Source organism: Salvelinus alpinus, chromosome 38, assembly GCF_045679555.1.
Source record: "Salvelinus alpinus chromosome 38, SLU_Salpinus.1, whole genome shotgun sequence".
Lineage (NCBI taxonomy): Eukaryota > Metazoa > Chordata > Actinopteri > Salmoniformes > Salmonidae > Salvelinus > Salvelinus alpinus.
The window spans coordinates 5941081-5958534 of NC_092123.1; the positions used below are offsets into that span (position 1 = coordinate 5941081).

Sequence of the window (17454 nt, forward strand, 5' to 3'; positions counted from 1 at the left end):
TCTGCTTATATGCTCTCCTTATCTGACTTGGTGTACAGGGAAAATACTGTAAGAGTGGCCCATGTTCTGTATTCTGTCGCTGTACATTTCAAAAGTGCTATTGCATATTGTTATTGTTATATTGTTATATATTGTTATATTGCCTACGTCCGTCGTCGCTCGCTCATTAACGTCTTAATCGAAATTACAGAATGCCTCTTATCCGCTCATTGTTCCCTTATGCCATAGTTTGTACATCTCAATTGTCAGTAGAAACCACATTTGTTTAAGCAAGTCAGTCATATCAGCTATGTTTTTACAAAGGCAGTAAATGAGGCTGAATGAACTGGTTCGCTAAGGATAAGGATTCACTCCATGGTGCTGGAAGGAAAGGTCTGCTGTTAGGACAGCTTTAACAGTTTGTGGGTACCGCTTGTCGTTTATAAAGTGCAATTCATGTATTGTTTAGAGTTGTATTGTTTAGTGTTGTGTTGTGTCTTTGCTGGCATGCATCAAAAAAAATGTACACGCTAAAATCGCCACTGTAACAGACATCTCAACATCAACTGTTCAGAGGAGACTGTGTGAATCAGGCCTTCATGGTCGAATTGCTGCAAAGAAACCATTACTAAAGGACACCAATAAGAAAAAGAGACTTGCTTGGGCCAAGAAACACAAGCAATGGACATTAGACCGGTGGAAATCTGTCCTTTGGTCTGATGAGTCCAAATTTGAGATTTTTGGTTTCAATCGCCCTGTCTTTGTGAGACGCAGAGTAGGTGAACGGATGATCTCCTCATGTGTGGTTCCCACCGTGAAGCATGGAGGAGGAGTGATGGTGTGGGGGTGCTTTTCTGGTGACACTGTCAGTGATTAATTTAGAATTCAAGTCACACTTAACCAGCATGGCTACCACAGCATTCTGTAGCGATACGCCATCCCATCTGGTTTGGGCTTAGTTTGTTTTTCAACAGGACAATGACCCTAAACACACTTCCAGGTGGTGTAAGGGCTGGGCTATTTGACAAAGAAGGAGATTGATGATGCTGCATCAGATGACCTGGCCTACACAATCACCTGACCTCAACCCAAATGAGATGGTTTAGGATGAGTTGGACCACAGAGTGAAGGAAAAGCAGCCAACAAGTGCTCAGCATATGTGGGAACTCCTTCAAGACTGTTGGAAAAGCATTCCTAATGAAGCTGGTTGAGAGAATGCCCAGAGTTTGCAAAGCTGTCATCAAGGCAAAGGGATGCTACTTTGAAGAATCTAAAATATATTTGTTTAACACTTTTTTGATTACTACATGATTCCATATGTGTTATTTCAAAGTTTGATGTCTTCACTATTATTCTACAATGTAGAAAATAGTAAAAAATAAAGAGAAACCCTTGAATGAGTAGGTGTGTCCAAACTTTTGACTAGTACTGTATATATTTCCCTACTTTTGATTTCTGTCAACCAAGATGCCACCACCATGTATAAGACATACTGCAACCTCGTCCTTGTCCGCTCACTGAAGGTAGGAGAGGTGTTAAAGGCATTATATGTGAAATCAATACTTGGATATTTACCATCAGTTCTCTTTCTCTTCATTGCTGATGGAGACAGGAGGCAAGGCAACAATGTGCCCTCTTTTGTTGTGTTGAATACCTCATTGATCCTCTCTGCAGCTTGCAAATCAAGGACTGCTGTGTTTGTTAGTGTGGCATTGTGAAAAAGTGTTTGTGTCTATTTCAGATTATGGACAAACCATCTTTGTCCTTGTCCTTGTCCTTGTCTATTTCTTATTGTGGTGTACAGACAGTATATCAACAGTAAATAAAAAACACAGGACACAACAAGACTCACCTCTATGTAACAGTTTTAACTTTATGGCGTCCCCTCGCCCCGACCCGGGCGCAAACCAGGGACCCTCTGCACACATCAACACCAGTCACCCATGAAGCATCGTTATCCATCGCTCCACAAAGGCCGCGGCTCTTGCAGAGCAAGGGGAACCACTACTTCAAGGTCTCAAAGCGAGTGACGTAACCGATTGAAACGCTATTAGCGTGCACCACCGCTAACTAGCTAGCCATTTCACATCCGTTACACTCACCCCCCTTTCGACCTCCTCCTTTTCCGCAGCAACCAGTCATCCGGGTCAACAGCATCAATGTAACAGTTTTAACTTTATGGCGTCCCCTCCCCCCGACCCGGGCGCGAACCAGGGACCCTCTCAACCAGTGATCCGGGTCAACAGCATCAATGTAACAGTTTTAACTTTATGGCGTCCCCTCGCCCCGACCCGGGCGCGAACCAGGGACCCTCTGCACACATCAACACCAGTCACCCATGAAGCATCGTTATCCATCGCTCCACAAAGGCCGCGGCTCTTGCAGAGCAAGGGGAACCACTACTTCAAGGTCTCAAAGCGAGTGACGTAACCGATTGAAACGCTATTAGCGCGCACCACCGCTAACTAGCTAGCCATTTCACATTACATCTAGGCCTGTTCTGTCTCAATCCCAATATTTATTTATATACTCAATATATACCATACGTCTGTTATACACACTAAATGGCTACCAGTCTGTTGTCGGTAAATACAGTTGAAGTGGGAAGTTTTCATACACTTAGGTTGGAGTTATTCAAACTCGTTTTTCAACCACTCCACAAATTTCTTGTCAACAAACTATAGTTTTGGCAAGTCGGTTAGGACATCTACTTTGTGTATGACACAAGTAATTTTTCCAACAATTGTTTACAGACAGATTATTTCACTTATAATTCACTGTATCACAATTCTAGTGGGTCAGAAGTTTTCATACACTAAGTTGACTGTGCCTTTAAACAGCTTGGAAAATTCCATAAAATGATGTCATGGCTTTAGAAGCTTCTGAGAGGCTAATTTACATAATTTGAGTCAATTGGAGGTGTACCTGTGTATGTATTTCAAGGCCTACCTTCAAACTCAGTGCCTCTTTGCTTGACATCATGGGAAAATCAAAAGAAATCAGCCAAGACCTCAGAAAAAAAATTGTAGACCTCCACAAGTCTGGTTCATCCTTGGGAGCAATTTCCAAACACCTGAAGATACCACACTCATCTGTACAAACAATAGTACGCAAGTATAAACACCATGGGACCACACAGCCGCAGATATATTGAAGCAACATCTCAAGACATCAGTCAGGAAGTTAAAACTTGGTCGCAAATGAGTCTTCCAAATTGACAATGACCAATTGACAATGTCAATTGGACAATGACCAAGCATACTTCCAAAGTTGTGGCAAAATGGCTTAGAGACAACAAAGTCAAGGTATTGGAGTGGCCATCACAAAGCCCTGACCTCAAACCTATAGAACATTTGTGGGCAGAACTGAAAAGGCGTGTGCGAGCAAGGAGGCCTACAAACCTGACACAGTTACACCAGCTCTGTCAGGAGGAATGGGTCAAAATTCACCCAACTTATTGTGGGAAGCTTGTGGAAGGCTACACGAAACGTTTGACCCAAGTTAAACAATTTAAAGGCAATGCTACCAAATACTAATTGAGTGTATGTAAACTTCTGACCCACTGGGAATGTGATGAAAGAAATAAAAGCTGAAATAAATCATTCTCTCTACTATTATTCTGACATTTCACATTCTTCAAATAAAGTGGTGATCCTAACTGACCTAAGACAGGGAATTTTTACTGGAATTAATTGTCAGGAATTGTGAAAAACTGAGTTTAAATGTATTTGGCTAAGGTGTATGTAAACTTCCGACTTCAACTGTATATATCATTGTCTATGGGATCAAATATTTCTCTTTACCTTGTTAGTAAATATGATCTAATACATTTACCAACGCAAGCATTTGATAACATTCAATTGTTCACTAGGGCAAGATGAAATGAATGAAAGTATTTCTCTGTGTTTCAAAGCAAGCCATCCTTGAGCGGGCGATGTTCAGTTAATGGTCGATTAGGCTTTCAGGGAGCCACTGCTTCACCAACCGACAGAGGACGATATGGCAAACATCTGTCAGCGTGCAAACTGACTCTTCCTCAAGAGTCAAGACACACAGAGAACTCAACTGCTGTGGCTTGCATGGGAGTCACACGACAGACCCCTCTGTCTGTAAGGCACATACACACAGGAGAGATTCCCCTTGTGATAATCTGTGAATAGCATTATAAACTGGGATGGAACACACCTTAACCTTGGGGTTTGAATGGTTTGCCTGGCACGTACCCTGAAAGTGAGAGGCTCAGTCTGCATTCCTGACTGTGCTCCTGTGAGAGGAAGGAACACCTGCACTCAGCTCAGGGCAGGTCTCTAGTGTGAAACAGGGTTCAAAGACAAGTCACAGAGATGGGCAAAAAGCGCTCTTTCACTCTCACACACACACACACACACACACACACACACACACACACACACACACACACACACACACACACACACACACACACACACACACACACACACACACACACACACACACACTGGGGGAATAACTAACACTTAAACTGGGTAGATTCTGAGAAATAGGAGAAAGGTCACGCTTCATGAGATTTGTACACAACACACAGCTTCTCAATGCTCCTTTTGTTCTTGATTTCTTAGAACCGGCAGCCGTAGATAAGTGTTTAGGTGTACTGTGTAGCTATGAGGATGATACACACCATCTTAACCTGACACCATCCCCTTGGGTCTGGGGCCCATCCTTAAAACAACTCTGCATCCACCTATCCCCTCCGTCCATCTGTTACCATGGCAACTGGCGGAGGGCTTCTTCTTCAAAGTGTGTGTTATTAATGGCAAAGTTTCCCCCCGTGTTGCGTGATCACTCCGCACACCACTACACAGCATGCCCTATGCCTTGCCACCACAATCCACTACACAGCATGCCCTATGCCCTGCCACTGCTACACGGGCATGTCATATTCACTGCCTCTCTCTGATCTCTCTCAACATGCAGTTGCTGCCTGCCAGGGGAAAGAACACACATATATGAAGAGGTAAAAAATGAATTCTTGGAGTATTCAAACACGCCCACATCACTGCTCTTTGAATCACTCAATAGTTACAGACATCTCTGGTATGTGGATTTGCATATGGTTGATTACAAGGATTAAGCCTGGTAAGCAAGTTATTTTTAGTCCGAGAATAAACAAAATCTGTGTTCAGGAAACTAGACCCGAGTAGTAGTTTCAAGCGAGCCAGGATTCTGACAGACAAACATGTTGATAGCTGCTGCACGACTGTACTTTTCCATGAATCAAATGTTTAACAACTAACTTCTGCGCCAAGCACATCTTTTTGGGAGGAGAGCTTTGCATGCAGCGGCTGTTCAAGACAAGTTTAAAGAAACAGACTATTCACAAGAGTTACATCTCCAGGCCCTGGGAGTTTAATTGGGTCGTGGAAAAGCAGTTTCACACACAGAACGCATACAGATTTATTGTTCATGGACACAAAACAAGGCAAAGTCAAGTGTATGAGAGGCCTGATCTGGTGTCAACCTGTGTTCTCTGTCTATCCCACGTACAGTACTGAGCGTCACATGACCTCCATGCAGACATTCCATCCCCTCCCTTTCTCCTCTTTGGTGAGTGTCAATACATGTCTATTCCAGGGTCCTCTGAGGACATAGAGTAGGCCTCTATATACAATTTACACTACTTGCATGCAGTAGAGAGATGTTGGTTCTAGTTCTGGTCCCGTAATCATAAAGCGTCTCAGGGAAGGAGTGCTGATCTAGGATCAGTTTCTTTATTTTAGATCACAATTCATTAGATTACATGGACAGGGTGGCCTGATCCTAGATCAGCATTCCTACTCTGATCTAGACAGGTCCCCCCTGTCCATATACTCTTATTCTTTTGGATCTAAAAAGGCAAAACTGATCCTTCACCAGTTTTTATATACGTCGTTGTTGTTGTTGTGGTTGTGGTTCCTCACTCCTCGTCAGGGTCGGACAGCTCATAGCCCAGGCGGCTGGCGGAGGGGAAGTGTGCCCAGAAGGTTCTGGACAAGTCTTCAATCTTCTCATAACCGGCATGCTCGCGCAGAGCCTCCACCCAGCCGAAGAAGTCAGAGGAGGTCAGAGCCCAGTTGGGCATGCTGCGCTTCTCACGCCCCAAATCTGCTGCTGGGAACCAATGAGAGCACGAGAAGAGAAGAGGACGTCAAAAGGGAACCAATCCGAGTGAATGATACTGCACTTCACTAAGACTGGACACATGACACAACTTGACATGGATTGATAGCCGTTTACGACATACATTATTTTCAGTGTAATACACAATCAACACACAATCTGTATTCATTGATTATACATGTGTGTTTGTGACAGTGATAGAACCACTGTACGGAACCTTTGCTAAAGGGAAGTCTGCCTCACCAATGGGAAAATCTACCCTGGCAATTTTCCCACTTCCCAGCCTTCCTCCCTGCTACACCAACCATAGGAGCCTCGTTCATTTCTCCGTGTTCACCTCTCTGTCACCCCTTCACCGCAACCTGAGCTTAAGCCGCATTCCTTTAACCAAAGTCAATATAATACCTTGTAAAAAAAAACGTCTTGTCTTCGAATTGAAACCAAAGCCCCCGTTGAGCATCTCAGGCTTATGGTTGATTAAAGACCAGGGCGAGGGGCGCCGGACATCCCCTAAGCCCAGAGATAGGCCTCTCACTGTGGGGTGGTGGGAGAGAGGGCCAGGTCCACGCTGGGGAAGCAGGCTAGGACAACAACACTCCACAGCTCCCAACTCAAACATAACAACGGTGTGAGTGAGAGACTATAGGAATATGATAAGGAACAACACTACGTAGTGTGGAGGCACCAAGGAAGTCTTCTCTTACATCTGTCCCTCTGACCGACCTCCTTGTCCCTTGCTGTGTGTGTACATACACTGAATGTGCAAAACATTAAGAACACCTTCCTAATATTGAGTTGCACCCCCCCCCCCCCCCCATCCTTTTGCCCTCAGAACAGCCTCAATTCGTCAAGGCATTGACTCTACAAGGTGTTCCACAGGGATGCTGGCCCATGTGCTTCCCACAGTTGTGTCAAGTTGGCTGGATGTCCTTTGAGCGGTGAACCATTCTTAATACACAGGGGAAACTGTTGAGTGTGAAAAACCCAGCAGCGTGGCAGTTCTTGACCAACTAAAACCAGTGCACCTGGCACCTACTACCATACGCCGTTCAAAGTCAAGTGTATGAGAGGCCTGATCTGGTGTCAACCTGTGTTCTCTCTCTATCCCACGTACAGTACTGAGCGTCACATGACCTCCATGCAGACATTCCATCCCCTCCCTTTCTCCTCTTTGGTGAGTGTCAATACATGTCTATTCCAGGGTCCTCTGAGGACATAGAGCAGCCCTCTATATACAATTTACACTACTTGCATGCAGTAGAGAGATGTTGGTTCTAGTTCTGGTCTACCATACCCCCGTTCAAAGCCACTTAAATATTTTGTGTTGCCCATTCACCCTTTGAATGGCACATATACACAATACATCCATGTCTCAATGGTCTCAAAACTTAAAAATCCTTCTTTAACCTGTCTCCTCCACTTCATCAACACTGATTGAAGTGGATTTAACAAGTGACACCAATAAGGGATCATAGCTTTCACCTGGAATCAGCTGGTCAGTCTGTCAGGGAAAGAGTAGGTGTTCTTAATGTTTTGTCCACTCAGTGTATGTCTTCAAGCTATAGTTGCACAACTCAAAATATTGAATCAACATTTCTAGGGCTGGTTTGATTGAATCCAACCCCATCTTGGTAGCCCCCGGTTACCCAGTCTCCCACACTCACCTTTGCCTTCTTCTCCTGCTGTTTCCTCAGCCCCTGAGTTCGAGGGAGAAAAGACAAGAATTATTCAGACCGAAGGCACCATATGGGTCTTCATGGTGACTCACACAGCCCTGTTGATGGGTGACTTGTGACAAAACAGAGATAAAGTGAATTAGTCTAACTGAGGAGTGCTTTAAAAAAAAATCTCTGTCTATCAACTCTTTCTCCCTCCTTGTCTCTATCTCTGACATTGCCCAACACGCTGGGCAGGCAGCAGCAGATTAGCAGACGGGGGTGTTGCGGACAGAGAGAGGGAGACAGAGGCAGTGAGGTGTAAGACAGGGGGTGAAGAGGATATGGAGCGGCTGACTGCTAAGTGCCATGTGCTGCGCCTGGCCCTGGACTGCTCTGACATTCAGACATTCACAGCCTTTATTAAATCTCCTCAGAGGATAGGAAGGTCGCGACAGATCAAAGAAGAAGGTAAAGCCCAGTGGAAAGAAACAGACCTGGGTTCAAACACTATTTGAATACATTTCAACATACTTTATCTGGGCTTGATTGAGCTTGCCTGGCACAATAGAACCAATAGAATAGTCGGGAAAATACAAACCCTGCCCGTCTGGCACTCCAGGCAGACCGAAGCAAACGCTAAACGTATTTGAAAAATCTCGAGTAGTATTTGGACCCAGGTCTGGGAGGATACATAGAGGAGGGGAAAGAGAAACGCTCAGCTTGGTCAACAGAGATTAGAGAGCGCTAAGCAAGGTAGGCACACAGTGTGATACTTCTATCGTCTCAATGAAAATGAAAGAGGGAGAAAGCAAAAGAAGGGAATGAACTACGACTGGTCTATTCTGACCCACAACCAGATGCTTTTCATCAAAACAACGTCATTTCCACTCAATCAAATATCTTGGAGGGATGTTGTGACAAAAGCTCTACGTCTCTGAATAGCCAATATTGCACATGCATTATGTAGGCTAGGCAAGCAGGAAGCTCTGCTCAATTAAATATACAGTATTGTGGTGTGCTGTTGAAGAAATGGTGCCAACTGTCCTTATACCAATACAAAGAACACCGTATATCATGGGAGGGCATCCGTTTCATTTGAAAGAAAAACCTTCAAAACGTTCTCCTCATATTCCACAACAAAATCCAAGTTGACAGAAAAATGTGTGACTATAAACAATGTAATGTTGAGGACTAAACTTCATATTTGATGCATCGAGACAGAACCCAGTAAAAACACAATAATCAATACCGGTCTTTTATTTGTTGCTGTTGACTGTACCGGCTGTTGAAATGTCAGAGTAGTTTGTCAGAAGGTTACATTCCTAGTGAACTAATGGACAACATTCCCTCCAGAGAAACAAATTGACTGACTGTCAGGCTGCATCTCCAAGGTAATTAGTTCCAGTTGACGGTTTCTGAGAGTTGCTCCAGACTGCAGTAAGAGACAACAGCAGGCCAATAACAGTCTCATTCAGATGTAACATTTAACTCACTTTTAACGTCTCAATAGTGGAGGATTCCTCTCTCCATCTCCTCTTATCCATCTACAGCACACAGAGCCGAGAACCCAGTAGAGAGGTAGTGAACTTTGCTCTTTCCTCAGTTCTTTCACATCAGCCCACAGAGATATTGGAGAGATGAATTGAAGAGAGGAGGCCGCCGCCACTTCAGACTTGAGTTTCATCCAAGTACACCTCACAATCCAATACTACCCTTATGCGCAAAATAGGTTAAAATAACGTTGAAGAGATGTCTTTTGGATGCCTTCCAATATCACTGATGAAAATGACACAGGCTCGGAGGCTCTCACCTCTGTGGAGCGCTAACAGGCTGACTCACCTATTAGAGAGAGGAGACCCAGCAGGACGACCCAGAGCAGCATTGAGACACAAAGACGAGGCATGGTTTTACACTGTGGTAGGCCGCACAAAGACAGAAACACAACCACAAACTGTGAGAAATTGTCACAGCTTTTACCCCCCCCCACATGGTTTTGTTTGTTCTCTAACATCTTAAGGTTTCTCTTGGGGAGAGGAGTTGTGTCAGAGAACAGAAGGACACAACAAAGAATGTTTGAATCAAGTAAGAAGACTAAGAGCTACATGTAACATTTGAAGGTACATTTCAGATTTTGCAGCAGGTGCAATGTTGACATTTTCCACCCCAGTAAACAGACAAAACACCCAAAACAAAATCAATAAAGAATATTAATTTACACTGATACAGGTACCTGGTGCTGGATCCGGGCTCTTGGTCCTTTTGCTCTGTGTGTGTGTGTGTATGTCCAGATATACCCAGACTCTAGATGGGAGGACAGATACAGTAAACAGAACTGTCCAGGATATGTTGGTCCTTCACACTTCAGATCCACATGCCATACCTTAACTCCGAACCAACCGCCCTGTCTTTCCTACCCAGTCTCCACTTCTCACACCTGAAGCAGACATGTCAACGGACTGAAAGGCTTCCTTTGTGGACGAAGGGGAGACGGAGGAGAAGAGGGAGCAGGGGAATGTCAACACTCTCTTACCCCTCACCAACTAGGTCCGATGCAGACAGATTGTACCCATCTAGATAACTTACCATTGCTTATGCTCCTGAGCATGGCAATCGTGTACTGTTGCAGAAAATATGATGGCTGTTAAATTTGTACATTCATTTAATAAAACACAATCATCAATCATCCTTTCACGTACAGTAAAACGTTCGATCAATACCTGCACATCTTGATCTTGAAAGTGACAAAAGTTCATAACCTACATTGATTTTGTAACCCCCATTAGAAAATGTATGCAATTTGTGACGGTGGATAAAAGCATCTGCTAAATGGCATTCATTATAATATTCTAAAAGACACACTATACAAACACTACATGGTCTTTCACATATTGTAACTGGGAGCCAAGGATTGTGTTCTCTCTTGGTTCCCCTTTATGTACGTCTCCACTGCCTCAACCACAGACGACCACAACGGGGGCCTCAAATACAGTCCACATTTACCTCCGTTTGTCCCTGAGGAGTTCTACAGGAGCATTACGTCTCGGCAACACCTGTACTGGATCTGGCTAGCTAAACTCAGCAAAAAAAGAAGCGTCCCTTTTTCAAGACCCTGTCTTTCAAAGATAATTTGTAAAAATCAGAATAACTTCACAGATCTTCATTGTAAAGGGTTTAAACACTGTTTCCCATGCTTGTTCAATGAACCATAAACAATTAATGAACATGCACCGGTGGAACGGTCGTTAAGACACTAACAGCTTACAGACGGTAGGCAATTAAGGTCAGAGTTATGAAAACTTAGGACACTAAAGAGGCCTTTCTACTGACTGAAAAACACCAAAAGAAAGATGCCCAGGGTCCCTGCTCATCTGCGTGAACATGCCTTAGTCATGCTGCAAGGAGGCATGAGGAGTGCAGATGTAGCCAGGGCAATAAACTGCCATGTCCGTACTGTGAGACACCTAAGACATAGCTACAGGGAGACAGGACGGACAGCTGATCATCCTCACAGTGGCAGACCACGTGTAACAACACCTGCACAAGATCGGTACATCTGAACATCACACCTGCGGGACAGGTACAGGATGGCAATCCCTCCATCAGTGCTCAGACGGTCCGCAATAAGCTGAGAGAGGCTGGACTGAGGGCTTGTAGGCCTGTTGTAAGGCAGGTCCTCACCAGACATCACCGGCAACAACGTCGCCTGTGGGCACAAACCCACTGTCGCTGAACCACAGGACTGGCAAAAAGTGCTCTTCACTGACGAGTTGCAGTTTTGTCTCACTAGGGGTGATGGTCGGATTCACGTTCATCGTCGAAGGAATGAGCTTTAAACCGAGGCCTGTACTCTGGCCTATTACCTAAATAATCCACTACTTTTGACCAGGGCCCATAGGGTGCCATTTGGGACAAACAATACACCCCCCCCCCCCCCCCCAGATCTCATGCCGTATCAGGATTAAGGAGACACATTCCAAACGATCTGACAAGACGTAAAGGAAGCAAGCACTTTTGTGGTTGCCGAAGCTCTTGCATCAGGATGGGCCTTCAGGTCCTGAAATGATGAAATCCTACCTACAGTAACATTGCCATCTGTTGGTGGAAGATGGTAAATACAGAAATGCAATTTGAATGTATTCGAATTTAAGAAGATTGAACAATCTTTTAAAAAGGCGAACGGGAATAAAATGACACACTGCAGACAAATGTGCAACCAGAAAGCTTATTTTGGAAAAACTTTTAATTGAACAAAAGTATTTCATTCCTCAGTCACCACACCGTCTTGGAGTACAGTACCTTTAAGCTGTATCTAATTTCATATAATATTCACCTTATTCTTCTTTTTAAATATACATACACAGCTGAAAACAAGATTTAAATAACAGTGCTCAGTAACATTAAGACAGTTTTTCTTTTTAAAAAGCAGGAAACAAATGTTGAACAGACTTTCATTGGCAAACAGACAACCCAACAAAACGTTTTCCTATCGCTCTTGAATCCCCGTCCTCGGACAGCGACGTTTTCACTCGGACGTTGAGGAAAGCGGTCGATTCGAAGAGAACGTTCAAGCGAACATTTGAGCAGTGGGTGTGGCACATGGTCGGTTGGTATACATCCACCGACATTCGACGCAGCTTACTGACAGTGTCCATTCCACAATACACCTACAGAGGGCGCCCTTTCCTTATCAGTTAAATACAGTACCATTTGAGGTGCCTTTCTTTCTGGTACAAGTCTTTATGGAAACGTAATACTACTTTCTGCAAACGACGGGTCGCTCGATAACGACAGACGAAGCAACAACACCTACTGGAGACAAGCAAAAAGAGAAGAGCTGTCTCTCCTCCTGTTTGTTTCCCCCCAGAAATTCAAAAGGTCTCCAGTGATAATGTGATGTCAATGTCAACACATTAAATATTCACGTTCATGGTGTTATGTAGCTGTTGTGAAGGAACCTTTGACTGTAAATCCCCATCCGTGCTCACTCCAAAAACCTAGAGGCACCGGCAGGGCTTTACTAGGAGGTGGAGTTGTCAGCCAAGGCGAAGAGCAGATGCTTACAGACGGTCCCTTAGTGAAGGCGTTCTCTGGACACTTCTGGACAGGACTCAATGTCATTATTCTGAAAGGAATCTGAGCTACGATGGCCAATATGTACCATTTGAGTCTCTCTCCGTGCTAACTGTTTACTGTTGAGTTTATGGTGACTGGTAGCTCCTGTATTGAAGGGGCATGGGCAGACCTGTGGATATTGCTGTGCTCAATCAGTCAGTGGAAAGTCTAGTAATAAGGCTTGTTGTTAGGCCAGGCCGAGCACCGGGGTCCGGAGTGTGTGTGTGTGTGTGAGTGTGTGTGTATGCAAATGTATGCGAGCATGTGTGTGTGTCTGTGTGTGTGTGTGGGTGTGTGTGGTCACAGCAACGGTTTGACCAGGTAGAGTTTGTCTCCATGTTCGCTGGTGAAGATCGGGGCTTTCTTGTAGTGCTCCACCAGCTCGTCCATGCTGCTGAAGCGTCTCTGGCCGATACAGTAGACCCCCTCCGCCAGCGCAACCTTGAAGTGCTTGTTCTTTCCCATCGCCTTAAGGGACACGGAGAAATCACTGGGCTGGGAGAGAGAGAGCGAGAGATAAGAAATGGATGATCATTGCCATGGAGTTTCATTCTTAAGCCACTAGAGGGGGCTATAGATCTACTGCAAAGTCCACCCATCCCATTGAATTAATGCAGTTTCCCTCAAGACAGCTTTCCCAATAAAAACAGCTCAAAACACAGTATGATAAGGCTATTGTAAACCATAGAGTACATTATTATATACATAACCAGGAACACAAATCAACTGTTCTCCCCCCATTTCCACCAATCACAATTCTCTCTCGACCACTCACCGATGATTCACTGTCTCTGACCAGGAAGTCTCCCTGACCTCCTCTCTCGTTGAGCGCACACTCTGCCTGATGCCTGGTCACTCCCCCATAGTACCAGTCCTTCCCGGCAAACTTTCCCACGCGGGCCGGCCCTGTGTAGTTGATCTGGGGCGAGTGGGGGCCCGAGCCCATCCCACCCCCGGGGGCCGGATCGTCGCTAAGGATAACCACATAGTTCTTTGGCACCAGGCCCACCTGTCCACGGGCGCTCCGACACCGCCACCACTCAGGGTCGTTCTCCGGTTTCTCCAGCACCTCCATCACCTCGCCCTTTTCAAAGTTCAGCTCCTCGTCTGTCACAGAGCTGAAAGGGTACAGCGTCTGGACAGTGTGGAGCGCCCTGGTGGTCCCGTTGATCACCCCTCCCGACCCTGCCCCCTGTCCTGGGTAACCTCCGCTTAGGTCCCCCGAGGCAGCCTCCTCCTCCCCCTCCTCCAGGACATAGTTAGAGGGGAACCAGCCTACCTGACCTTCAGAACTCCCTCGCCACCAGCCGTCGCTACACTTCTCCATGACAATGACCCTTGACCCCTTCACCAGTGTCAGCTCGTCTTCCCGCTCCGCCGCGTAGGCGAACTTGACCAGGGCTGGGATGCTGAGGTCGTAGATACGCTCGGCGCTGCTACCTCCGCCACCATTGGACGGGTACTCTGCGTCCGTGCTGGGCGTTGGCGAGGCATCGCGGGCACTCGTCTTCCTCTTCGTCTTCCCCAGGCCTTAGAGGGAGAGAGAGAGAGAGAAATAACTTAGTACAATAGACAATAAATATTTATACCACAAATTGAAGATCTCAGCAGTAGCTCCACATCAGAGCAGAATAACATAGCAAAAAGTCCCCCTTCAACATATTAGCTTAAAAGTCCTGAGGCTAGAGTGTAGTACATCTAGAGAAAATGGCTCCAAACAGAAAGCCCTACGTGGTCATTGAGATTGAGCAGGCAGCTACGCTACTCAAAAAACAGCCTGCAAGTGAAGTGCAGCAGCAAGCTGAGTTAATTAGCTCCTAGTACTGATGGTAGAGGACGGTCCGTGGTTAGGAGGTCACCACCTCTCTCTGAGGCAAACACTGAGGCAAACACTTCAGGTAGAGTTAGGGGGGAGTGAGGGGTTCTGGGTAATTAGTGCCGGAAGGAAACTGGAGGTAAGGCCAGAGGAGAGACAAGGGGGGTTCTGGGTATTGACAGGCGATGTTAATTCCTCTCAGGCAGCTACTGACCAGACCACTGTGCAGGAAGGCTGTTTAGGAGACAGGAAACGCAGATCAGATGACACTGAGGTGGTCGGGAGGGTGGACATGGACTGCATCCAAAATGGCACCCTATTCCCTACATAGTGCACTACTTCTGACCAGAGCCCTATGGGGCTCGGTCAAAACACAGGGCTCTGGTCAAAAGTATTGCAATATGTAGGGAATAAGGTGCCATTTGTTCTGTTGGCTCTCTCGCTGGAAAATATTGACCTTTAACCTCTTTCAATAACAACCCCCCAAACCGGTCCCCCACTGTAAACTACTCCCGGAAAAATAGACTACTCCTTTCACTTTAGACTCTCAATCCCTCTAACTCGCTCTCTGAACATTTACACATTTATTTAAGACAATATAGAGAATCACTAATGCAAGCAGAAGGAAGAGGATCATTGCCATTGAAAGCCTAGTGTCAGAGAGAATGAACCTCAACCCTCTCAGCCAGGTAGGGGAGCACTCCGAAAGGTCACAAACAACCCTTTTCCTCCATCTCCCCCATCTCTTCCTCCACCCCCCCCCCCCCCTCTTCATCCTCCACCACTCCCCATCTCATGCATGAAACAAGGCGGCTTTCTGACCTTCTGTGTTCTTGACGCTTAACTGGCCTTCTGCTCTGACGGAGCACGCAGCCAACCAAGGAGGGTCTTTGTTGTGAGTGTACAGCAACGTTCTTAGCAGACTTACAAGAGCACGCAAACCTGGAGATGAGATGGGCTGCACACGGGTTTGTAATAAGCAGGCACGCACACAGAGACATACACTTGTATTCAAATGTGGAACTCATCTCACAATTACAAACACACCTGCTCACGGGAAGCATCACATAGCTTGCACATGCCCAGTTACACGCAACACAGATAACATGATGACACAAAGCCGGTGGGACCAAAAAAACATGATTAAATCATAGACCTGCTCTCGGGTCTCCTGTAATAGTACTGCCCTCGTGAAAAGAGGAGACGATGTATATGACGAGATCTCCTCTCTGCCCAGAAAGTTACCATTCACACGCTCTGCAAGCGCTAGATTGTTAAAATACATGTCACTGACTAAAAACGCCTTGCCTGCAACTATCGTCATTTACTCCCGTTACGCCCGGTATGTACTTCCAAATAAATTACTAAATAAACATTTACAAGGAACCGAAAACATTTCAATGTATTGTTTTGGTCTGGAAGAGGCTCCTTTGTCCTGATACTGGTTCAATCATAGACTAGCCTAGATCCTACAGTACATACTGAGAAACACACACACGCCGGACACGCATATATGGAGACGAACAGCATGACGGACCGACTGAGTCAAATAAGACCCACAACAAACGGAATAATACACCCTCAGAGTTAAAATGACGAGAAGCCCTCGTCTCCATGAATCAGCCTCCATCATGACACAGAAAGGCCAGTGGCAGCGTCACACGGAAAACTGGGGTAAGAAGCTGCTTCTGTTTCAGCCTGGGGGGGGAAAGGGAGCGATTTGGGAAACGGTGACCTTGAGAGGTGGGTGGGGGACGAAGGATGGTGAAATACCATCACTTAGCCCCTGTCACAACTATCCCCCATCAACAGGCCATTCCACCCCTCACACAACAAACTGTGAGGAGGAGGCACGGTCACTATTTATAGCTTTCACAGAAATAAAGGAAAAAGCTAACATTCGCTTTACATACTGGGCTGTTGTTTTACATGGTAGGGCCGATGGCATTTCAAGGGTTGTAGAGCAAGTGGCAGGCAGGGAGATTGGCATTTAAACACACACGCTTGTCTATGAACACACACAACCTTTTCTATGAACACACACACAACAAGAGATGACACACACACATTCCTTCCTTGGCAAACTGACAGCTGATCCATGACTTTCATGCTCATTCCTCTGCAGCATTCCTCTGCAGCATGCAACAACAAACGAGGTACTCTGTGTTGCGCTCACACACCACAACAGTAACGACACGCTAACTCACAGTCGCCCCCACTAAGGTTTGGTGGGTTATGTTTCAGAGGACGCATGACTTGACCTTCGCCTCCTGAGTCAGTTGGAGTTGCAGCGATAAGACAAGATCGAAATTGGGGGTAAAATACAAAAAAATAAAGTCATCCATTCAACTGGGCCCTCACCAAGTCATCCATTCAACTGGGCCCTCACCAAGTCATCCATTCAATTGGGCCCTCACCAAGTCATCCATTCTACTGGGCCCTCACCAAGTCATCCATTCAACTGGGCCCTCACCAAGTCATCCATTCAACTGGGCCCTCACCAAGTCATCCATTCAACTGGGCCCTCACCAAGTCATCCATTCTACTGGGCCCTCACCAAGTCATCCATTCAACTGGGCCCTCACCAAGTCATCCATCCAACTGGGCCCACACGAAGTCATCCATTCAACTGGGCCCACACGAAGTCATCCATCCAACTAGGCCCTCACCAAGTCATCCAACCCACCAGGCCCGAGGCGAGTCACAGTGTGGACCCATAAAGCTGACTCGTCGATGCTTAACGATACGCTCTTA

General features: G+C 45.9%; 2 protein-coding genes across 5 annotated transcripts in view; both read right to left on the reverse strand.

Moving 5' to 3' along the window:
• Positions 1-5341: 5341 nt before the first annotated feature.
• On the reverse strand, positions 5342-10157 carry otos2 (otospiralin 2). 3 transcript variants are annotated; one of them, XM_071387532.1, is made up of 4 exons: positions 9989-10157; positions 9612-9684; positions 7779-7811; positions 5342-6105 (listed from the first exon to the last, which is right to left on the reverse strand). In XM_071387532.1, the coding sequence occupies exons 2-4, from the start codon at positions 9673-9675 to the stop codon at positions 5912-5914; spliced, it is 291 nt and encodes a 96-aa protein (XP_071243633.1). In that variant the 5' UTR covers positions 9676-9684; positions 9989-10157; the 3' UTR covers positions 5342-5911. The 3 variants fall into 3 exon arrangements, with proteins under 3 accessions (XP_071243633.1, XP_071243634.1, XP_071243632.1); XM_071387533.1 differs by having other exon boundaries at positions 5342-6102; positions 10003-10156; XM_071387531.1 differs by having other exon boundaries at positions 10003-10153.
• Positions 10158-11994: 1837 nt separating this feature from the next.
• The window catches only part of LOC139566276 (cytoplasmic protein NCK2-like), a 55326-nt gene continuing 49866 nt past the window's right edge, over positions 11995-17454 (reverse strand). For both annotated transcript variants that reach the window (XM_071387342.1, XM_071387341.1), the window contains exons 3-4: positions 13660-14414; positions 11995-13379 (exon numbers count right to left, since the gene is read on the reverse strand). In XM_071387342.1, coding sequence (XP_071243443.1) covers positions 13185-13379; positions 13660-14414 — 950 coding nt within the window. In that variant the 3' untranslated portion in view covers positions 11995-13184. The remainder of the gene's footprint in view (positions 13380-13659; positions 14415-17454) is intronic.